This window comes from Gadus macrocephalus, chromosome 6 (genome assembly GCF_031168955.1).
Source record: "Gadus macrocephalus chromosome 6, ASM3116895v1".
Taxonomy (NCBI): domain Eukaryota; kingdom Metazoa; phylum Chordata; class Actinopteri; order Gadiformes; family Gadidae; genus Gadus; species Gadus macrocephalus.
Genome location: NC_082387.1, coordinates 18,952,201 through 18,975,603, shown reverse-complemented (window position 1 = coordinate 18,975,603; position 23,403 = coordinate 18,952,201). Strand labels below are relative to the sequence as shown.

The 23,403-nt window shown below is 44.4% G+C and overlaps 2 protein-coding genes across 2 annotated transcripts in view; both read left to right on the top strand.

The window, feature by feature from the left end:
- Window positions 1–17,537, top strand: part of nos1 (nitric oxide synthase 1 (neuronal)) — a 33,896-nt gene extending 16,359 nt beyond the window's left edge. Inside the window, exons 9-28 of the mRNA XM_060053492.1 lie at window positions 498–599; window positions 782–976; window positions 1,348–1,433; window positions 2,371–2,515; window positions 3,783–3,887; window positions 4,302–4,360; window positions 5,074–5,190; window positions 7,256–7,430; window positions 8,270–8,360; window positions 8,547–8,625; window positions 8,901–9,094; window positions 9,719–9,727; window positions 9,824–9,832; window positions 9,929–10,098; window positions 11,845–12,055; window positions 14,527–14,614; window positions 14,868–14,989; window positions 15,509–15,657; window positions 16,475–16,669; window positions 17,415–17,537. Of these exons, the coding sequence (XP_059909475.1) occupies window positions 498–599; window positions 782–976; window positions 1,348–1,433; window positions 2,371–2,515; window positions 3,783–3,887; window positions 4,302–4,360; window positions 5,074–5,190; window positions 7,256–7,430; window positions 8,270–8,360; window positions 8,547–8,625; window positions 8,901–9,094; window positions 9,719–9,727; window positions 9,824–9,832; window positions 9,929–10,098; window positions 11,845–12,055; window positions 14,527–14,614; window positions 14,868–14,989; window positions 15,509–15,657; window positions 16,475–16,669; window positions 17,415–17,537 (2,424 nt within the window). The remainder of the gene's footprint in view (window positions 1–497; window positions 600–781; window positions 977–1,347; window positions 1,434–2,370; window positions 2,516–3,782; window positions 3,888–4,301; window positions 4,361–5,073; window positions 5,191–7,255; window positions 7,431–8,269; window positions 8,361–8,546; window positions 8,626–8,900; window positions 9,095–9,718; window positions 9,728–9,823; window positions 9,833–9,928; window positions 10,099–11,844; window positions 12,056–14,526; window positions 14,615–14,867; window positions 14,990–15,508; window positions 15,658–16,474; window positions 16,670–17,414) is intronic.
- A 3,593-nt stretch (window positions 17,538–21,130) lies between these two features.
- Window positions 21,131–23,403, top strand: part of lrrc74b (leucine rich repeat containing 74B) — a 9,142-nt gene continuing 6,869 nt past the window's right edge. Inside the window, exon 1 of the mRNA XM_060053491.1 lies at window positions 21,131–21,578. Coding sequence (XP_059909474.1) covers window positions 21,380–21,578 — 199 coding nt within the window. The 5' untranslated portion in view covers window positions 21,131–21,379. The remainder of the gene's footprint in view (window positions 21,579–23,403) is intronic.

Genomic DNA, 23,403 nt, shown 5'->3' with positions numbered 1-23,403 from the left:
TTAAAAACTCGCCCACACTCTTGCCACTTATGATGCAACATCATTATTAGTTATAAATTGCCACTTTTAGACGTTTGTCAGACTAATCCAAACGGATCCTGATACTGACCACAGCCGTTAGTAATATGGATGAGGAAGCTATGAGTGCTACAATAGCTAGAAGCTGCTGCTTGAGAAAGTCACCCTTAACCCTGAATCATGTTTACATCAGGTCTTTGGTCAGAATAGACCATCTGGCATGCGGTCTCCCCTATATGGGAATGAGTCAAACCATGCATCCTCAGAGTCCTTCTTCCAGGGCGATTCTTCTGGCAGCTAGCCAACTATCAAGCTGTTTCCAGTACAAGAATAAGACACTAAATTGATAGCAATTTAGGGGCCCTCTGAATTGGGAAAGTAGGATCTATTGTCTGTCGTCTCGAGTCAATTTTAGCATTCTTCTCCGATAGTGAACAACCAGTGAGGGTTTATGATTTTTATGATTCTGTCTATCGCAGGAGGTGGCGAAGAGGATGGGCTTGGACACCAGGAAGACATCGTCCTTGTGGAAAGACCAGGCGCTGGTGGAGACAAACATTGCAGTTCTCCATAGCTTCCAGGTGGGCTGCCCAGCTGTTCTTCTTGAAAGGGACTTTGAGGCACTCTGAAGTATCAGCATCGGCAGATGCTGCCGAGTGGTTTTTTGAGATTAAACAACCCTCATCCATGGTTGAGTAATTGAGATGATGTAAATGGGACGTGAGGGATGTAAAAATGCAAACTACTCTTTGTGTTCTCAAAGTCGGCCAAGGTGACGATCGTGGACCACCACTCGGCCACCGAGTCCTTCATGAAGCACATGGAGAACGAGTTCCGGGTGCGCGGAGGCTGCCCGGGGGACTGGGTGTGGATCGTTCCCCCCATGTCCGGGAGCATCACGCCCGTCTTCCATCAGGAGATGCTTAACTACCGCCTCACCCCCTCCTTCGAGTACCAGGTGAGCGGCCTCAAGGAGCCCTGTGTGGTGGGGAACGCGCGTCGGGGGTTCATGAAAGTTAGCCAGTTGACGGACACACAGAGCTGAGCCGTGGTCCGTCGGATCAACAGTGATCCCGCCTTCAGAACCTAGTACCCCCTTACTGGGGTCATAGGACAGACAGAAGCTTTACTCTTACTCCCATTTTGTATGCCAAAAGTATGCTATTTATGAGGATTCACCGAAAATTAACGGATGGAAGAAATTTGGGATTGGATGTTTTCTAGGTTCTCTTTTGTGGCAATCAAAACTCAAACACAAGCAAACGGATAAAGGGAACCTAATGAAAAAAACATGATGATGTTTAGCATGTGACCGTGTTATCTAACTAGGCTGATCCATGGAACAACCACGTATGGAAGGGAGTCAATGGAACGCCCACGAAGAAGAGAGCCATCGGATTCAAGAAGCTTGCAAAGTGAGTACACCCTCAGGTTATAAGTCACAAGACAAGCTCCAGCAACCTCAACAATAAAATAAATAATACTTAATGGCAGCAAAAAAGCTGATTAACAAGCTGGGAGCACCGTTGTCTGTGTAATTGCCATCTTGTGGTTGATAACCACGGCTTAAAGGTCACACGCGCCATTTGAGCGATCATCGATGTGAGGACACGGTTGGACGTTGACATGCTAACACACAGTCAGATACAGGATCAGTTCCTCGCAAACAAGTGAACGAGAAACAAGGCGTAGGCTGCATGTGTGAACTCAGGGATGTAATTCAACCAATCAACCCCTCGCGGAGTAATCACAAGTTCTTTGTGTGGGCGTTCATGGGTGTGTGTGCGTTTGTGTGCGTACGTGTGTGTGCGTGAGTGTGCGCGTATGTTTTGTGATGTTTAATGTGATTGCCTCCAGAAGAAGACATTATGACAAGCGTTGTAATCACAATTACATCCATCTGGTGCTTTGACAAGATACACGTTGTCTTCTGGGAGGATCTCCCGCATCAGCTGTTTTAGGGCAGCTCTCTGTCTCCCCCGAGAGACTCTGATAGGGGCGGTTATTGGTTCAGGATACGCAACTTCAAGTAATTTACTTTGTGTGATTGAATCAGTTTTCCCATTTCTTTTTTTTTCTTTACTTTTCATACCTCATCACATGTTGTCTGTCCCTCCTTCTCTCTTGTCGTCTCTCTCCCTCTTCTCTCTCTGTCTCTATCTCTCTCTCTCTCATTGTCACGCTCACTCTCTATCTCGCTATCTCCCTGTCTCTCTTTTTCTCCCGCTCTATATTTCTCTCTCATTCTCTTTCTCATTGTCTCTCTTTCTCTGTGTGTCTCTCTCTCTCTCGCTGTGTCTCTCTCCACCTATCTCCTCTCTCTGTCCTTTTATCTATCTGTATCTTTCCCAGGGCAGTGAAGTTCTCTGCCAAGCTGATGGGTCAAGCCATGGCCAAGCGGGTCAAAGCCACCATTTTGTTTGCCACAGAGACGGGCAAATCCCACGACTACGCCAAGACGCTCTGTGAGATCTTCAAGCATGCATTTGATGCCAAGGTAAGAATGACTAGCCGGATTATCATCCTGTTAGCCGGATTATCACAATGTTTTTTTTTAAAACAGCTACGACAGCAGAATCCATAGTCTTTGAAATATCCTTAGAATCAAACGTTTTTCTACAGGACTCTCAACATGTTATTGAAGGGATTTCTCTGGCATGATCTTGTTCATCCCGCGTACAACATGAATCATGATTTAAAATGCATGGCGATGCCAGAACCCTCGAAAAGCCAATTCATTTTTAATGGTGGGCAGGAATTCAGAGACGGGAAACAGGCAAAAAGTTGGCCTTCACTTTGCTGCATTTAAAAGAAGCGAGAAAAAACTGTTGTGTTGGTGTGGTTGGTGCTGACCTCAGCACAAGTTCATCCCAGTGGGTTCAGGATCCTCTCTTCCCCTCTTCCCTACGTCTTTCGTATACGTCTCTATCTCTCTCTTCTCTTTCACCCCTGGCAAACCAAGCAGCGTGCACGCATATCCACGCAAGGTGGAAATAAGCATGAGTAAGAGAAGCATGTGTCTTTTGACACTTATTTATTTTCTACCTGTGTCTCTCCCTCTCTGTCTCTGTCTCTGTCTCTGTCTCTCTCTTTCTCTCTCTCTCTCTCTCTCTCTCTCTCTCTCTCTCTCTCTCTCTCTCTCTCTCTCTCTCTCTCTCTCTCTCTCTCTTTCTCTCGTCCTTTCCCTGTCTCCCTCCCTCTCTGTCTCTATTGATCTGTTAGTGCTGTGGGTCAGTGCTACGGTGGAGGGCAGCTGAGTCTAGAGCTGTTGTTTCTAGAGATGCACCTGCTGTAAATGTGTTGCATAAGAAAAACGAGTGTAACAAAAAGATACACAGAGAAGTGAATGCATGGAGCTGTCAAGGACATATCTCATCTTCTTCATGTGATCTATTCAACAGGAGATGGATGTGCATGTGTCTGTGTGTGTGTGTGTGTGTGAGGTGAGGTGTGGGTTAGTGGGTAAATGGGTGGTTGGAGGGTGAATCAATCATTGTTGTCGTGGTGTTGATTCGCTTCATACGTCAGCTGGAAAAGCGAGTCACCTATTTGTACATGTGTACATATATAGGTACATCTAAATCTTTACCTCTTTAAGTCCTCAGTGATGAAAACAGATGTGCTTTTTGTTTGTTTGAGTTACAGCACAGGCCAAACTCTGTCCAGGAGCTGGTGTGTAATGTCTTCAATAAATACTATCTGATGGGGGGGGGGGGGGGGGGATAGAGGACATTTAAAGGTAATGAACGTTGTTTCTCCTCCAGGTCATGGCTTTGGACGAGTACGACGTCGTGGATCTTGAACATGAGACTCTGGTTCTGGTGGTGACCAGCACATTCGGCAATGGAGATCCGCCTGAAAATGGAGAGGTTTGTTACATGCTGTATACACAATACTTTTATAAATATAGGGTATGTTATGAACTGTATTCACAGTCCTTATTTTATAAATATAGGGTATATTGTATACCATATACACAGTCATGACTTTATAAATATAGGGTATGTTATATAGTCATTACTTTATAAACATGGGGTATGTTATATCCTGCTCACGAATTCCATCGTGAGATGAGGAGCCTTGGAGCCCGGTGAGATGCACAGTGGGGGGCTCAGACACCCAGCGGCCTCGTGATTGCAAATCGAACGCTGTCGCCCAGATGACTCTGTGCTCCTGAAGCCTTGGGAGCGCGTCTCACCCTGCACGACACCTGTCACTCTGCTGACACCGCTCTGACACACAGCACCCCAAAAGCATCTCCTCCGTCTCTTGGTTCATTGCAGAAATTTGGGGCAGCCTTGATGGAGACGCGACACCCGACATCGAGCACAGAGGACAGGAAGTGAGTTTACTCTTTCTTTACCCAAAGCGCTATTGGTCATTGGCTCACACCTCTATGGGTACCATGTGTTACACCTGTACTGGTGCCACGTGTAACACCTGTATTGGTACCAGGGTGCCATGTGTAACACCTGGGTGCCATTTGTTACACCTGTATGGGTGCCCTGTCTGTATGGGTGCCATGTCTTGGAGCTGTATGGGTGCCGTGCCATGTGTAACACCTGTATGGGTGCCATTTGTTACACCTGTATGGGTGCCATTTGTAACACCTGTATGGGTGCCATTTGTAACACCTGTATGGGTGCCATGTGTAACACCTGTATGGGTGCCATTTGTAACACCTGTATGGGTGCCATTTGTAACACCTGTATGGGTGCCATTTGTAACACCTGTATGGGTGCCATTTGTAACACCTGTATGGGTGCCATTTGTAACACCTGTATGGGTGCCATTTGTAACACCTGTATGGGTGCCAATTTAGTTTCCATTGGCATGATCCTTTGGAACTACAGAGTAGTAATACAGCTTGAAATTTACTTCACTTTACTTAACTTGAGTATGAATTAAACATTACTTTTACTCAACAGCACCAACTGAGGTTTTTAATTATGCCCTGGACAGACAGGGCCCATTTCACTTCTCAAGGTTAATCCTTTGATTACGATCGTTTCATGCAGTACTCAATATCCATTGGCTGTGTCTCTGTTCCCATAGGAGCTACAAGGTCCGCTTCAACAGTGTGTCCTCTTACTCAGACACACGCAAATCCTCCAGCGACGAGCCAGAGGCCAGGGTCAATTTTGAGAGCACTGGACCTTTCGCCAATGTCAGGTAGGTTCATAAAAACCCACCCGCCCAGCCCTAGTGATGCATATACAGCTCGGCTGAACTGTCATCAAATCAAAGCCTTTCTAAAATGCATCACACCATGTGCAAGAACCGAACTGTCATGTGTATTTGCATGTGTGTGTGTGTGTGTATTGCGAAATATGTGGTGCTTGCTGTTGGCGTAGCAACAGCCTCGAGGTGGTGATGAGCGTTGGTAGGTTTGAAAGGACGGCAACGTTGACCATCAGCTCTCAAGTGGCCACAACTGCGACGGTGTCACAGCCCTCACCGATAAAGGTGTCTGCTCAATGCCCCAAATGTAAATATAAATGTAAATGTGGAGAAGAGCTGTGCCTCCCGTTCTCACGTTTCCAAAACCAGGCGTTAAAACGAAGAGAGAGCTCTAACTTTATACACAATCCCAGAGGGCTTTTAGGCCAATGGCTACAAAGTATGAGACGGTTCACAAAAACATTAAGAGCAGACAATGAACAATACAAAAGTTGGGAACAGACAAGAACAGACAATGACACACCAAATGTCGCAACTCTGCTTTTCTTCAGGGCTCCCGATGAGACAAGACAATGCTCTCAGTAGCATCTTTCAAATCCCTTTTGAAAAGGTGCTTGTAATCGAGTTTTTCTTCAAAATATTATTTTCTTCTTCATATTTTTCCTTTCTTAGCTTTTTTTTCCTTTACCTCTCAGTATAAAGGAAAAACTTGGTTTTCGTGAAGCACAACCCACATCTAGTTTCTGATTATTTTTCAGTTATCATTGAGATGAGCGTAATAGCGTAGCAGCTCTTGGCTCTTGGAGGCAGCTAAACCTGGTTGCTATGGCAGCTGAAAAGAGCCTGTAAAGTCGTGCATCTGGCATGCATCTGGCGGTGGTGCCCTGAGATCTACTTAGGGCTCCCCAACAGAGAGCTGTTGAAAGCCTTGTCTTGTGTTGTGGAGCGGTTAACCTCTGAGTGTGGCCCCCGAAATGTGTTCTGGTTCCCAGACCAATGTGTTCAGGAAATAGTTAGTATGTATTTACAGTATATATGAATGTGGATTTTACATTCTAACCCATGTTACATCATCATACATCGAATCTGAGAATGTTATGAATTTAAACCTTTTAGATAAAGGAGTTAATCCTCAAGCGATCACTAAGCAATTAACTGATGGCAATTTAAATATAAATAGTACCTTTTCCACAAAATGTTCTGCATATCATTCAACGCACCATTCAATACAGATTGGATTACATAATGCATGAATTTTGTTCCCTCCTCTGTGTAATAAATAATACATTCTCCCACGTTGCAGAGCTAAATGGAAAATGCATGCTTGCCGGTGAGGATTTACATTAAGGTGTAGGTGTAGGTGGTCACATGGTAATATGGGGTCCTATGGTATAATGAGGTCACATGGTATGATGAGCTCAAATGGTACGAGGGGGACAAGTATATCAAGAACAATCTTTTTGTTTCATGCTTGCTTTTGGTTTTAAAAAATTCTAATAAAAAATATAAAACCATACAATAAACATATATATTTAAATAATAGTATTTATATATATTGCATAAAAAAGTTCACATAAGTAACAGAGTAATATATCAAATACCTACCTGTAATACCTCTTTATATACGTATACGTATAATTATATATGATATAATGAATGATATATATGCGGTATACAGGATAAATTGACATTTCTAAATGCAAACCAAGTCTACCTACTAATACTTGTTTAGCTGCAGATCTAACCTTTCAATCTTTAAAAAGATTAACAAACAACACAAATCATGGGTGACCAATGATTGCCTCAAACAGTTTGAAGCGATCTGGTCAAGGATCTTAATGATTAAGTCTCCATTGCATCTCTTTCCATTTCTTTACCCAATCTCGCTCCCTTTCTCTTTATTTCTCTCTCTCTGTATGAGTGTGTGGGCGAGGGTGAGTGAGTGTGTGTGTCTTTGTTTGTGTATTTTCGCCGCAAGTGCAAGAAAGAACACAGATTCCCTACAAAGCTGTATCTCTTGCCTCTCTGTCTTCCCTGTGGCTTTGCATCTCTCTAGGTTTTCCGTGTTTGGCCTTGGCTCGCGGGCCTATCCTCACTTCTGTGCCTTTGCCCACGCCGTGGACACGCTGTTCGAGGAGCTGGGGGGCGAACGCATCCTCCGCATGGGCGAGGGCGACGAGCTCTGTGGCCAAGAGGAGTCCTTCAGAACCTGGGCCAAGAAGGTCTTTAAGGTTGGTCTCCAAAAGCACTGGCCTTCAGATTCTTGGCCGAGAAGGTCTTTAAGGTTTGTATACACTAGCACAGGCCTTCAGAACCTGGGCCAAGATGGTCTTTAAGGTTGGTATACCAAAGCACAGGCCTGTAGAACCTGGACCAAGATAGTCCTTAAGGTTGGTATATCAAGGCTGAGGCCCTCAGGACCCGAACCAAGAAGGTCTTTAAGTTTGGTCTCCCAAAGCACAGGCCTACAGATTCTTGGCCAAGATGGTCTTTAAGGTTGGTATACAAAAGCACTGGCCTTTATAACCTGCGCCAAGTAGGTCTTTATTGGGGGCATTAGTAATTGGATTATATTTGTCGCTGTTAATGTTGATGAGTTGATGTATCGCATAATTGTTTGCATTTAACCTTATACGATTAAAATATTTTTACATTCCACACTGTTTTTTCATCCATTCCTCGGACAGCTGTTTATTTATGGTAATTGGTAATTGGTAATAGATGGGCCTAGTTTGACGTTTATTTGAAGCACTTAAAGTTTTTTAAACATTACTCTTGGAAGAAGGATGAGGAGTCACAGGAGGTGTAAAGGGGAGAGTCTTCCCTCCCATTGGTTATTCTCCTTCCACTCTTTGGCTCATCATTTCCTTGTCCCCGCTGTTTTGTGTGTGTGTGTGTGTGTGTGTGTGTGTGTGTGTGTGTGTGTGTGTGTGTGTGTGTGTGTGTGTGTGTGTGTGTGTGTGTGTGTGTGTGTGTGTGTGTGTGTGTGTGTGTGTGTGTGTGTGTGTGTGCGTTGGTGAAGGCTGCGTGTGACGTGTTCTGCGTCGGTGATGATGTGAACATCGAGAAGGCCAACCACTCATTGATCAGCAACGACCGCAGCTGGAAGAAAAGCAAGTTCCGGCTGACCTACACAGCCGAGGCCCCCACCCTCACCGACGGTCAGTTTACTGTTGAGCGGTACAAATAAAGCATTGTATTCAGCAACATGGAAAACTGGAAAACATGTAGGCTTTTTCTCATTATATAACGGTAATCAAAATGAGCTAAAAAAGTGATGGAAACATGCATACGATGCATTCTAATGAAGATTTCTGTTGTTTGCTTTTGTTTTTGTGGTCAAACAGCATTGAAAAGCGTTCACAAGAAGAAGGTCTATGGGGCAAAGATGATAGAATCCCAAAATCTACAGACGGCCAAGTCAAAGTAAATATGTTTTCTACGAGAGTTTCCATTTGAAACTCCTCCATTTGAGATTAATTATCCATTCAAATGGACTTTCCTTTTAAGTCCAAAGCTACGGTGTGAGTTTAAAGATGAGGTGATCCCTGGTGAATTTGATGTCCTCTCCTAGATCGATGACCTCGTTGCTCTGTCGTGTCAGACTGGACGTCGTTGTCCTTGTTGTTTGTTGTTTGAAGAGGTTCATAAAAATTCAATTTAGAGCTGAATATAAACGTCAATGTTGTTCTCTCTCCTAGTCGCTCCACCATCTTCGTGCGGCTCCACACGAATAACCATGAGAATCTGGGCTACAGACCTGGCGATCATTTGGGCATCTTCCCCGGAAACCACGAGGACCTGGTGATGTCACTCATAGACAAGCTGGAGGACGCTCCGCCCGTCAACCAGATCGTCAGGGTGGAGTTTCTGGAGGAGCGGAACACCGCCTTAGGTGGGTGTCGGGAGGACCACGCCACTTCTTTTACACCTAAAATAATGAATGATTACATTGTATTCATTACATCATCCATCTATCTGTCTCTCAGTCCATCTTTCCATCAGTCCATCTCTCTGTCTATCTGTCTTGCTGGCTGTCTGCCTGTCTGTCTGCTAGTCTACCTGTCTGTCTGTCTGCCTGCCTGTCTGCCTGCCTACCTGTATGCTGTCGGTCTGGCAGTCTGCCGGCAGATCCATCTCCATCAACCATATACAGATACTATTAGACAAAACCACATGTGTTAAGTGGATGAAAGAGGCAGGCGCTCAAGGAGAAGGCCTGTATAGCTAGAGGCCCGATATGACCTGAATGAGTCCTCTCTTTCCCTGGCAGTAAGCCACTCTCTCTCTCTCTCTCTCTCTCTCTCTCTCTCTCTCTCTCTCTCTCTCTCTCTCTCTCTCTCTCTCTCTCTCTCTCTCTCTCTCTCTCTCTCTGACTCTTTTCTTGTAGTATAAGTTAATTCTGTTTCTCCAGGTGTCACCAGTAACTGGATGGTTCTGTCTCTCCAGGTGTGATCAGTAACTGGGTGGTTCTGTCTCTCCAGGTGTGATCAGTAACTGGGTGGTTCTGTCTCTCCAGGTGTGATCAGTAACTGGGTGGTTCTGTCTCTCCAGGTGTGATCAGTAACTGGGTGGTTCTGTCTCTCCAGGCGTGATCAGTAACTGGGTGGTTCTGTCTCTCCAGGTGTGATCAGTAACTGGGTGGTTCTGTCTCTCCAGGTGTGATCAGTAACTGGGTGGTTCTGTCTCTCCAGGTGTGATCAGTAACTGGATGGTTCTGTCTCTCCAGGCGTGATCAGTAACTGGACCGATGAGAACCGCATCCCGCCGTGCACTATCTCCCAGGTCTTCCAGTACTTCCTGGACATCACCACGCCGCCCAGCCCTGTCCTGCTGCAGCAGTTTGCCTCACTGGCAACCAATGAGAAGCAGAGGAACAAACTGGAGGTCCTCAGTAAGGTAAACATAGCCAACGAAACGCATTAGCACTGATTTAGTCGAACTCCTCAAAGCCTTTTGTGTGTCACTTTTTAGTTTTTCTGTGTGTCGCTTTATGTTTAGCTTCCTCTCGCCTGATGGCGGCGGCCGCCTGCAGCGCTGATATGATTACAAGTTCAGGAATAATGCGTTGAGTGCGGCCCACGTAGAATAAATATGAGCAGCGAATTCATTTTCAGTTTCACCGCTTTATTAGCTGGGTGCTGAAATCTGTCATATGGTTCTGTGCTCCTCTGATGTCTTTTGAATAGTGAAACCATTATGTTTGCCTCTGAAATGCTGAGGATATTTCCCTGGCTCTAAAAGCCCATTTGATGAACTTTGCACTGCTACAAAACAAGCGCGAGGCAGCGGTGAGTCGGCCCCCAGTGAAAGCCCTTGATCGCTGTAACCTGCGGCCGTTACCCGCGCCACCCACAGATCACTCTGAGTTTTTGTCAATGTGCGGAATAGGCTGGCTGAGGCCAGGTGCTGAGTCATACTCATGCTCTGACTCCATCTTTATCCTCTCGTCACACAGCCAACGGCAAACAAAGGCTGAGGACAGTAGAAAAAAACGTTATGGCAGTTTTCGTCTTAGTCCCTTGCGGTTATTAATATATAGTCCTTTTGTTAAAGTATAGTTCCCATATTCAAATCTTCAAAGATAAGTAGCTATTAAAGGACACCTGTCATTTCGAATTGCGCTGGGATGCCGGAAAATATGTAGTCCGTAAATAAGGTTAATCAGCTGCACAATTGTTGCACCTGGGAACAAGTGCAACTTACATCTTCGCCCACTAGATGTATGCTCAAATTCTGATGTTATCAAAATATCTGGTGCAAAGATAAAGCTTAGTGAATCTGGTAGCTTGTTCATCTCTTATGCTCTACTTTAAAATTGTTGCAGTGACTTCTTTATTCACGTAACAAGTAGTCAATGAAAAGTTTCCATTGGAGCAAAACAAATTTCAAGTGTGTTCCTACTTCTATCACTTCTTCCAATCTTGTGCTCTTTGTTGTGTCTACTAGATCAAAGTAATGTGAAAGTATTTCACATTGAAGAATCGATAATATCGGCTTATTCACCTTTGGACAATAATCTGATTAAATGGGATTCTACACAATCAAAGACTGGAACAGACTAGTAGTTAGCTCACAGGTCGAGCCCACTACAATATTAATGAATTATGAATTAATGAATAAGTGTTTACTTAATAATGCTAAATTATTGATAAGTTATAGAATAATATTAAACAACCTTTCTAGTTGTCTTAATGAAGAATGGTTGGTGCTGTGAAAGTCACAAAAAAGCTTAGAAACACTGCTGTAGTCTGACAACATTCACAAGCCATTCTCTCCTTCTCCTCCTCCTTCCTCCTCCTCCTCCTCCTCCTCCTCCACCAACTCATCCTCCACCCCATGCTTCTCTTCCGCCTCCTCCCCTTATCCTCCACCTCCCTCCTCCAACACCTGCTCCACCACCAACCACCAACCACCACCTCCTCCACCTCTTCCTCCTCCTCCACCGCCTGCTCCATCACCAACACCACCACCTCCTCCACCTATTGGTCCTCCTCCACCGCCTGCTCCACCACCAACAACACCACCTCCTCCACCTGTTGCTCCTCCTCCACCTCTTGCTCCTCTTCCTCCTCCTCCGCCACCTCTTCCTTCTCCTTCACCATCACCACCTCCTCCTCTTCCTCCTCCTTCTCCCCCCCACAGGGCTTGCAGGAGTACGAGGAGTGGAAGTGGTTCAACAACCCAACCCTGGTGGAGGTGCTGGAGGAGTTCCCCTCGATCCAGATGCCTTCCACCCTGCTGCTCACTCAGCTGCCCCTGCTCCAACCACGCTACTACTCCATCAGCTCCTCTCCGGACGTCCATCCAGGGGAGATCCACCTCACCGTGGCCGTCGTCTCCTACCGACCCCGAGGTGAGAGTCCAGATAGGGGGAGGACTCTGGGAAGATGGGGGTACACAGAAAAGTTTTAAGGGACGTCAAAGTTTTAAGTCCCTTCAAGCAGGATCGAGCAGGGCAAATATGTTAAAGAAGAACTTCTGATCCAACAGTCCTACTACGTTATAGCAGAACTTCTGATCCAACAGTCCTACTATGTTATAGCAGAACTTCTGATCCAACAGTACATCAAGGTAATAGCAGAACGTCTGATCCAACAGTTCCACAATGTTATAGCAGTGCTGCTGATCCAAAAGTCCTTGTTTGACTGATTCTACTGAACAAAACACATTTGCACAAGTGGTGGGAGCTTTCAGAATGGGTAAATAAGTGGATTTATACAGTGGCTGGTCTACATGGTGTTTACAGACGATTTCTACAGTTATCTGCTGTTGAGTTTGGGTTTCACCAACTACGCACTTACAGATCCCTGCAACATGACTGGTAACAAACATGAAGTGAAAGGATGTTAAATTCCCTGTTCCCCAGGATCTGATCCCGGCTGCCATCAGACTATAGATATATATATATATGAATTTGAATATATATGAATGTTAAGATATAAACCTAAGTCTGATTTGTGAGCGCATGGGATCTTGACCATTGTTTTTTTTAATTGAGGGGTGGAGGGGCACTGAAAGTTAGATGGCCCTCATTATCGCCATATTGGGTTGTTTGCTGGTTCATCAGGTTGCCTCTCTAGCTCATAGTTCCAACCAACAGTTTTTAGCATTCTGGTCTCCTACCGACCAAAAGCTGAATCTCTGGACGGGGGTGGCACTGAAATAAACAAATGATCCTATGCCTACCTTATGCCTGCACAGAGTTTAAATCAAATATTTTAGTAGGGAAACATCCTGGCCCAATTTGCTGGCTCAAGTGTGCGTAGTGCACAGCTACCTGAAAGTGATGAGCTGTTTTGCGGGGGGAGTTATGTTATATTTGTTATGTAACAGTAGGGTATGGTACACTCAAACCTTTGGATTGTGGGCTGAATAGGAAGATAAAGCAATTCATGATGTTGAGGAGCAGAGGACGGTTCTTTATGGAAGCTCATGCTGGATTTCCCGCCATACCACTATAATCATTATTCATCATCGCTCTCCTGGAGGTGTACGCACCATAAGCACAGTCTTCAGCCACCAGACCTTGTCCACCTGGCGGCCATATTGGTTTGGTTGGGTGGAAAGAACTTCTAAAATGTTTGGAGAAACCGTGACAAGTCATTTGATATTTTAAATTATACCGGAGTTGAGAAATGGAATGTAGTATAAACAATTATAGAATGAGTTGTCATGGTTTCCTCTAAGATTCTAGAGTGTTTAACGCCCTAACACACCAATATGGCCGCTAGGTGATTAATGTATATTCAAATGTCTCTTCCTCAGCTGTGTTTTCTACTGCAGTTTAACACAGCATACACTATAAGTAGCTATTGTTGAATGTTATAGTTTTCAAGGTGACCCTCTTGGTGTGCAAGTTTTAGGATTAAGGAAACCGATGAAAACACACTGCTGTGCCAGTCTTTATGGAGCTGCACAAAAAGTCTGAGTTGAAAGTTATCTCGACAAGCCAGTCTACTTCACAAGCTACTTCAAACGCTGCTATAATTGCAATAAACCCACATTAAAACGCCAGTGGAGTATTTAATACATAGTTATTATTTTTAATCTCCTAGGCTAGGTTAATGAAACATAAGTAGCGTGGTTGAAACGTGCTTTCCTCTACATTGAGAACAGTTAACTTGACAGATTTCCCCAGACCACCAGCAATTCTTGTTATAAAGTGTTTCCCCAAAGATGATTACATCATTCTTCTTTTATTTTTTTTATATTTAATTGGTAGTTAATTAATTGGTTATTCAGTAACTTCCATATCTGACCTTCTACTCTACCACAAGCTACAACCAAGTAGAGAACATGCTTGCTATGGCTAACTGTCGACCACAGTGGTAATCTGCTTTTAGCATGATTGGAATCAATCAGCCTTAAGACATGTCTGGCAGTGGAGTGATAATTTAAGTGATATAAAGAGCAGCTGCCAACATAAGAGAAGGGACCTTGTGTGATTTCAGCGTCTTAGAGGATCAAACCTTGAGTTTGGATCCAAAATTGCAAGGCAACACTACACTGCTGATTTAACAGCTCTTATCTCTCTCTCTCTCTCCCCAACTCCCTCTCCCTCTCTCTCTCACGCCCTCGCTCTCTCTTAAATGTAATATGTTTTAGTGCACTTACATTCAAGTGTGTTTTGGTGTGTGTCTGTATTTGCATGAGGGTACTACAGTGATTGTTTAAGTAATAGTTCAATAACGGTAATCTCCCCGAGCATTAACTGAAATCCTAGCCCTTGTGTATCGTGTGATGGTTGCTGGGTTGATGTGATGCCGGTGGGTTGACTATGAGAAGGGATGGGGAGAGTGCTTACTCTGTTAATGTCCCTTTCAGATGGAGAGGGGCCGATTCACCACGGAGTGTGCTCTTCTTGGCTCAACAGGATAGAGGAGGGCGAGATGGTGCCGTGTTTTGTGCGCGGGTAAATCCCCAACATGCTTCTTCCTGATTCATTATTCATTCACTTTTCATACAGAATTTGCTATTAATGTTGAATTTCACAATGCAGAGGTCGTTGATAATGTTGTTATTTATTATTAATCAGGAGATAATGAACAGAAAACTTTATTTTCATTAATAACGAATTTGATCGCAAGTTCCTTGAAATTGCTGAGCATGAACATTTTAAAAGCATGGGATTGCTGAATGTGCTTGTTGGATCTGTTGCGTCCCAGCGCTCCGTTGTTCCAGCTGCCCAAGGACCACAAAGTCCCCTGTATCCTGGTGGGTCCAGGGACCGGCATCGCACCGTTCAGAAGCTTCTGGCAACAGAGACTGTACGACATCGAAAACAAAGGTTGGTCGTTGATAAAAGGAGAGGAGAGATTCATAACAAAGGATCGATAACGGGTGGCGTAAAAAGGAGGGGGCATCGATGGCGACAAATGTACACAATACCCTAAGGGTTCGGGGGGGAAGCTAGAAAGAGTGTTCATTAAAGTATTGACGGAAGTATATACCGATGCATGCAAGTGTTTAAGCCCAGCCTAGCATCGAGGCTACCCTGGATGTACCAGACCTTTTGGTTTCACCATTTTGATGATGCGCTCAAAGTTCAAACTATTTTAACTTTGACCCCAGTGGATGCTGACCACTCGAAGCAGGTCCAATCAGATCACAGCTTTACCTCAAGTTGAAACGCCAATGGTTTCCTTAAATTGTAAACCTCAATACCTCAATGATTGTGAAAGTGCTGCACTCCCGTCCGTCCCAATCTAGCGTCTGGCGCTACCATCACACTTTCACGCCGTATCATTGTGTGTTCACGCCTTAAGGGTGTTGTTTAAGACCCTCCCTCCGTCCCTCCTCCCCCCAGGCATTGAGTCTGGCTCCCTGGTCCTGGTGTTTGGCTGCCGGCAGTCCCAGATGGACCACATCTACAAGGAGGAGACCATTCAGGCTAAGAACAAGGAAGTGTTCAAAGAGCTCTACACGGCTTACTCCAGAGAGCCTGGAAAACCAAAGGTACTGCCGTCACTGCCAGATTCACGAGGCGGCCTTATTCAGCTGGCGGACATCTTGGCTCCGAACACCGGTCGTTTTTTTTTTTTCCGGTACTCTTCTTCCACGAATGTGGAATACCGAATTCCGTTCCATCAGGCTGCCCGTGTTCAGAGCCAAGATGGAGCCAAGATGGCCGCTATGGGTGAATAAGACCAATGGCTCAGGGTTAGAAATTCATGTGCCTCCATTTCAAAGGATAGGTTTGATGAAAATCTAATCGGCAGATTCATCTATTCTTGTGGTTTTTTTGTGTTGTTATTCTGTGTGAGGCTGCATAACAGCAGTAGCATAGTGCATAATGTAGCAGTGGTAAGGTTGGTATTCTGGACTAGATATATCTTTGGGCTGTCTTTGTCAAGGCCAGTGCTGGTAAGCTCTTTAGAGTATTTATATTTGTTTTTCTTAGTGCGCCTGTTAGTCCTCATCCTGCATGGACAGGTGGAGGACACAGAAACATTGAATCGAAGATTTTCTGCATTTGGCAAATTTTCCCTCATGTTCTTTTCTCTCACCATTTGTCGCTCCCTCTTGCTCCTCTGTCTTTCTATCTCTCTCTCTCTCTGTCCCTCGCAACTTCTCTCTTTTTCTCTCTCCCTCTCTCTCTTCTGTATCTCTCCCTTTCTATCGCTATTTCTTTCTCTTACCCAACCTCTCTCCCATCTCCCCCCTCTCTCTCTCCCTCCCATCTTCCTCCATCTCCCTCCCCTCTCTCTCTTCCCCTCTCTCTCCCTCCTTCTCTTCCTCCCTCTCTCTCTCTACATCTCCTTCCACCTGGTAGAAGTATGTACAGGACGTGTTGCGGGAGCAGCTGGCGGAGACAGTGTACCAGTCCCTGAAGGAGGAGGGGGGACACCTCTACGTGTGCGGGGACGTGACCATGGCCGGAGACGTCCTGAAGACCATCCAACACATCGTCAAACTGCAGGGAAACATGAGCCACGAGGACGCAGGCTTCTTCATCAGCAAGCTCAGAGTAAACGCAAACACAGACAGACACACACACACACACACACACACACACACACACACACACACACACACACACACACACACACACACACACACACACACACACACACACACATTTGCATGCATTCACATATACACAAGCTCAGAGTAAAACACACACACACACACACAAACACACACACACACACAAGCTCAGAGTTAAACACACTCAGACACACGCACTAACGGACACATACATGTGCGTATACGCACACATGCACGGACACACGTACACACCTGCACATACACAAGACACCCACCGGACAGAAACGTCCATCCACTTTACACTCTGCATAACAAGCGGGAAAACTGTGATTTTTTTTAACATTTTCATCGTAGTAAGAATGTAAAACCACTATTAGGAGGAGGCAGGAAGAATTTGGTAGTTATGTTATATTTGAATGATAGAATTTGGTAACAAAATTGATAATACATTTCAGTATGCTTTATACAATTACACTAATCAGCTCATGTAGATCATTTAAATAATATGAACTGGTTGATAGTATTCTTCATGTACTGCAGCAATCCGTTTAAATAATACAATTGCTTGCCTTTCATATCTCCTTCTCTCTCTCACGCTCTCTCTCTCTCTCTCTCTCTCTCTCTCTCTCTCTCTCGCTTTCTCTCGCTTTCTCTCGCTTTCTCTCTCTCTCTCTCTCTCTCTCTCTCTCTCTCTCTCTCTCTCTCTCTCTTGCCCTCCCTATCAGGACGAGAATCGCTACCACGAGGATATCTTTGGAGTCACGCTGCGTACCTACGAGGTCACCAACCGGCTTCGCTCTGAGTCCATCGCCTTCATCGAGGAGAGCAAGAAAGATCCGGACGAGTGAGTGGCCTTTCAGTGAAAAATGCTCTCTGAAGCCCAGGAAAGACCGCCATTTTCAGAGACCAAAACGCATTAGCAGAGGTGGATTTGGATGGAAGCATGGCTTGCGCACCATAGAAACTGTTGATAAAGGGATCCCTGAATAACAGGATTAGAGTGAAGCTGTCTTTCTTACCATTGGCCACATTAGTATGCATTGCAGCTAATGAAAGGAGAACCATACGTAGCTAACACAGTGCTAACTCATTAAGGTGCAACAGGATGTTGATGGGTGCATTGTCTCTTGAATTTTGGAAAAATAAAACCCTTGTTTGTAAGATGACAGGTCCTTTAACAATTTTATTTCTCTGCCTCTAAATCTTTCTGATTTCTCTCTCTCCCTCTTTCTCTCTCCCCTTCCCCCTCTCCCTGCATCTCTCTTTGTCTCCCTCCCCATTCGCTCTCTCCCTCCCAGGGTCTTCTGCTCATAGGTTGGTGGTGAAAGAAGCTCTGACGTCAATGAGTTTGGAGAAAGCAGCAGCACTGCTGCTTCAAGAATACTGTGCCAATTTTTATACTGTACAAAATTATTTCCCTTTTCATTTTGATTATTTTGATATATCAGATTATATGTTATTTTCTGTTTGGGCTCTGCAATTTGTCTGTAGCAAGTTTTTATTTTTTTGTTTTGACAATAGATTCTTTTTTTTTTCTTCTACGTTGGTGGTACTTCCAATAATTTTAAATGGTTCCTTTCAATTTATTTTATGTGTGCACCCAGTATAATAACCTGCCTCATTATGAATGCATGAGCAAGATGAAAATATAGTCGAGAAATATAATGTACTTATGTGTTCTTTAATGTTGAAGCCACAAGCTTTTATTAGAGTTTCATTGCAAGGGGCACTGGATTGAGAAAATCACTTGGGAAAGAGAGAGCAAAGCGAGGAGAGAGCGAGAGGGAGAGAGAGAGAGAGAGAGAGAGAGAGAGAGAGAGAGAGAGAGAGAGAGGGTGAGGGTGAGGGGGAGGGAGAGAGAGAGAGAGAGAGAGAGAGAGAGAGAGAGAGAGAGAGAGAGAGAAGATTGCAGCGATGTATCGAAGGACAAAGTAAACACAACTGAGAGCTGAAATTGTTGCTTAGCAACTCAGGCACAAGGAATATTATTAATATATATAAAAAGAAGTTGTTCTCACAACCCTGAAAGGCCATTCCACCAATAATCCTTTAAATGCACCTGACCTGTCCCTTTGTATTGCCCAAAGCAGGCTGGGCATCTGTGGTCTAGAGGCATGTGACGGGGAACCAATGTTGAAAAAATACTGCAGATCCCCTTAGCCTCTGATCTGTCATCACCCAACGATGATGAAGAACTAGTGGGATGGCCATCCAAACTAGTTGGATGGTGATGGTGGTGGTGATAGCGGGTCCTTTGTTATTTATAAATACAAATAGTTGTGTTTAATACACCTAGCCACCCATCAGCACATCACACAAGCGATTTGTTCGCACCTTAGTCGAGTAATTGTTGGGTCCAATTTGCGTGCTTCAGCCTGATGCCTTATATTGCAAAGTCTCTTTTTCTCTATTTGCACAATATTTCTCTCTCTCCCTCTCTCTCTCATGTATTATTCTCTCTCTCTCTCTCTCTCTCTCTCTCTCTCTCTCTCTCTCTCTCTCTCTCTCCTCTCTCATGTATTCCTCTCTATGTTCCAGTGTGAGGCTCCTATGACACCCATCACTGTGATTTTAGTGGGCCTGTCGAGTAGCATTTCTGTGTGTGTGTGTGTGTGTGTGTGTGTGTGTGTGTGTGTGTGTGTGTGTGTGTGTGTGTGTGTGTGTGTGTGCATGGGTATAACAAATTGTGTGTTACTGAGTGGGTGTTAACATGCATGTGCTCAGGTGTGCCCTGCACAACAGCTTAATACATGTTTACATTACTTCCTACTTCAGCTGCTGTCTCCCTCTTTCTTTATTACTTTCTGTCTTTATCTTTCTATCCTTTCAATCATCTTAAGCAACCAAGATATAGGTAGAGTTTCAGCATCCACATCACAGGAAAATTGCATAGTTATTCATTGGAATAACCTGATGATCAGAAGTGTTTGGTATGATGTATTCCAGGAGGGCTCTGGTTTGACTGTGACAGGGGCATGTTTATTCAGTAGATCTACTCAACCCAGCAGTACTGTAAACTGTGGCTTATTCTCGGTTCCTAAGTCTTGCTTTGATGCTATTTCTTTGTCTTGTATCCAAGTTGAAGATAGCCAAAAGCATGGTGAACACGTAAAGGATTCCTACTGTGTTTTTTAAGTGTCCCTATCGGCTGCCAACGTTATGTTTTTGAGTTGTTGTTATTCATTGAGAATTGTAGTTATTTTTGGTTTAATCCGGAGGATGATGCGGGTGACACACCTGTTGGCTCAGGACGGATGTTTTCTCCTCTGTAGAGACGTTTACGCAGGTTGCGTCTGTTCCCAGCAAGAGCTGTGATAACACTCTGTGATGTAAAATTTGCAACAAAAAAAAGACATAAGATATAGCTCTATACATAGCTTCTATATATATATATTCAAGTATAAAAAATCAAAAAAATAGTACATCTTTGACTTTTTCTAAGAATGTATTTTGACTCTGTAATTCTATTATTATTATTTGTCCTTTTTTTTCTGCTTGACATAAACGAAAAAAAAAATCCAACAACCAAAGTCTTGTCCTTATTCGGTGTCTCGCGTGTGCTTTAGGCCTTAGGTGAGCAGGCGGGGTGCATGATTTTCTCCTGTCATAGCTCTCTTTACCGACACTGTGTACGAGTATGAGTGTATTGTGAGGGGCAACCTTTCGCAGGATGAAACACAGGCTTTGAGGGCCTCTCCATCTAGTGTTGTGCAACCACATCCTCGTTCACCCGGAGAATGCCACCACCGGCCTCGTGAGGGAGCCTGTTGTGTAATCCATCAAGGACTTTCATCACCTGCAACCACTCTGCATTTCATTTAGCATGGTTACAGAATATGTCTGTTGGCTGGCCGCTGGTGATCCTCTACCGCTGGGTAGACTACTACCGCTGGGTAGACTACTACCGCTGGGTAAACTTCTACCGCTGGGTAGACTACTACCGCTGGGTAGACTTCTACCGCTGGGTAGACTACTACCGCTGGGTAAACAACTTTTTGTATCTCTAACCCTAACCCTAAATACTATTGCTTGGTAAACAACTAATGCTGGCAAAAATACTAACACTAGTTAAACTACTATTGCTAGGTAAACCACTATTGCTAGGTTAATAATTATCGCCAGGGGAACTTCTACAACAACCTTTGTTTTGAAGCATCATTGACCTACCAGGTTAGTCATTTACAGATTTTAAATGTCAGCCCTGTTTGTTAGTATTTTCAGGATAGATTGTTAGAAGGGAGTCATTAAGTGGTGTGAGTCTTTTTCTGCTCAGCACGCTCAACAACTTACCAATCTCAGCATTGCTGGGACACAGTCAGCACCATAGTTACCAGTCAACAGAGGCACACTATTCAAACAAACAATAAAGCTCCCGTTCTTCTGATTCGTGGCTTGAAATAAGGAAGTGAACCAGCCGGCACTGTGATAGGCCAAGCAGCTTGTCAATCATTGGTCACAACGCAGGAGCCTCTCATAGAACAAGTTATGCTGGAGAACTGCAAAGCCACAGGTGCAGTCCACTGCAGAGACTGGCCCTCTGAACCAAGCTGTTGGTCAACCAAATAGATGAGTTGATAACTACTAAGGTAAATAAAACTAAGTAAAAGATTAATCTGCAGTAATATTTATTCTGGACCTTGAGAGGAGACCATAGTGCTGAGGAGACCAGAGTGGTGGAGCTGTTAGAGTCATGGTGAGTGGGAAGAGGCTGGCCCGGGGGTCCCTGCTGCCCTCCTTGTTGGAGGACGGTGATGAGGAGACAGAGTGGGAGAGAGAAGAGCTAGGAGGAGTGGGTGAAAGGCCCCCCAGCAGGGCTCCGAAGCTCCTCAGCAGAGACGGTGTGGACGACCAGGTAGGCCTTAAGATTATTATCTGCTGGCTTCATATTTGTTTTGAACAATAGTTTTGTCTCTTAAGGTTTCAAATGAAAACATGTAGAAACTGCTGTGGAACACCATTTACCTGAAAGCTTTCTCCACTCAGAATAGAGAATTTCTCTGTAACAAAACAAGAAACAAGGCTTAAGTCTGCCCCTTGGAGCATTTATTTTCTGACCCAGGCTTTGTGCCTATGGGAATGCTGGAACTGAGATTACCCTAACACTAACCCTCACTAGTATAGATGACCCTAACCCTTACTATAATAGTATAGATGAGCCTAACCATAACCCTTAATTATAATATCCTACTTGCCTTTTCCTGAAGGCTTTCTTTCTACATTCAGGGTGATCCCATTCCTCAAGTTAAACATGAGAAATCGTGCCGACTAGAAGAACTTCTACGAAGATCTCTATTTTGGCTGATAGGCTAAGCCGCCATAAAGCAGTTTTTTCTTGGCAGTTAAACAGTCAACAGGAGATTGGCATCAAGTGAGCAGAGTCTGGAAAGTTTTTTGTGCACACTGTGATGTGACCTGTGAGACACTTCTGACGTGACATTGGCATTCACAGATGTGTTCAAAATAATAACAAGTTCTGCTGGACCAACTCAGAATGCAGAGTATGTTTTGAAAACAAAAGTCGAACAGGGCTTTTGGCTCCCCTTTCAAACCCATGAAGATTGCTAATAATGCGGCCTCGCTCGTAAATCTGAGCTTAGTGTGGTTCTGTCCTTGTCTGAGGCGATCTCTAGACCCCAGGCCCATTTGACCTGTTCTTTTTATCCAACCTTGCTTTCACTCTGAGAATCCATTTTAATGACGTCTTTTCTGCATTCAGCTCACAGATCTGCATGCTCCAGGGTATAGTGCCGCATCAAATATCCATCTGCCTTTCACAAATTGAAGGTTTGCATAAAATAATGAACAATTTAAAAAGACAAAACAAAGAAGAGAAGAAAGAAAGATTCAACCAAAGCTAGTGAAAGCAGGTAGCCACAGAATCCAACCAACCCCCCCCCCCCCCCCCCCCCCCCCCCCATTCAGGTCTCCCTCCAAAGCCACTCCCATAATATAGGTGAATAGGCTGCTAGCTTTAGCGTAGGTCTGCCTAGCCTTGTAGAACAATTTGGTCATGCCCAATGGGTGCACGGGGCGCAGAGTGTGTGACGGTAGCCGGGTGGGTAGGTAGAAAGACACATCAGCCATCCAATCAGTCATTCTGTCAAATAAAAAAATTGGACCGGCTTGTTGCAGGCCTGTGACAACCACAGATAGCGGATTATGTTTCTTTTTTTGCCAGTATTTGATTCATTGATTGCTTTTGGAATGTAAATATTTTTTCAAATTTGTTTGTTTAAATTAGCTCTTTTTCCCATGTCTGCGGATTATTTAAATATTTATTTTCTACCAAGTAGCTGTAACAAGCTGAGCGTAACATTGATACACCTGAAAAGCCGACTTCCATCGGCTTGGGGCATCACCACCTGCAGTTCCGAAGATGATGAATTTGAAATTGATTTGAATGAATATGAGGGAGTTCTCATGGAGAACGTGCTGCAACCTGCAGTGGGCAGCAGTGTAGATGTTCTGGAGCAGCTTGTTCAGAAGGGCAAGCAGAAGTTATATTCCATTACTAGACTGAACGAGGTCCTGGACGACACAAGGGGTCAAAATTAGCAGTCCCTCTTTTTTCCCTGACTATAATTTGTTTCTCATCTCCTCTACTGCGGCTTTAAAAAAATGCCACTCTGACAGAGCTTAATATGCAGAAGCGTTTTCCACATTAATAAACTGCAATGTCTGTCCACATAGAAGGAAGTTTCTAATGAATGTTAA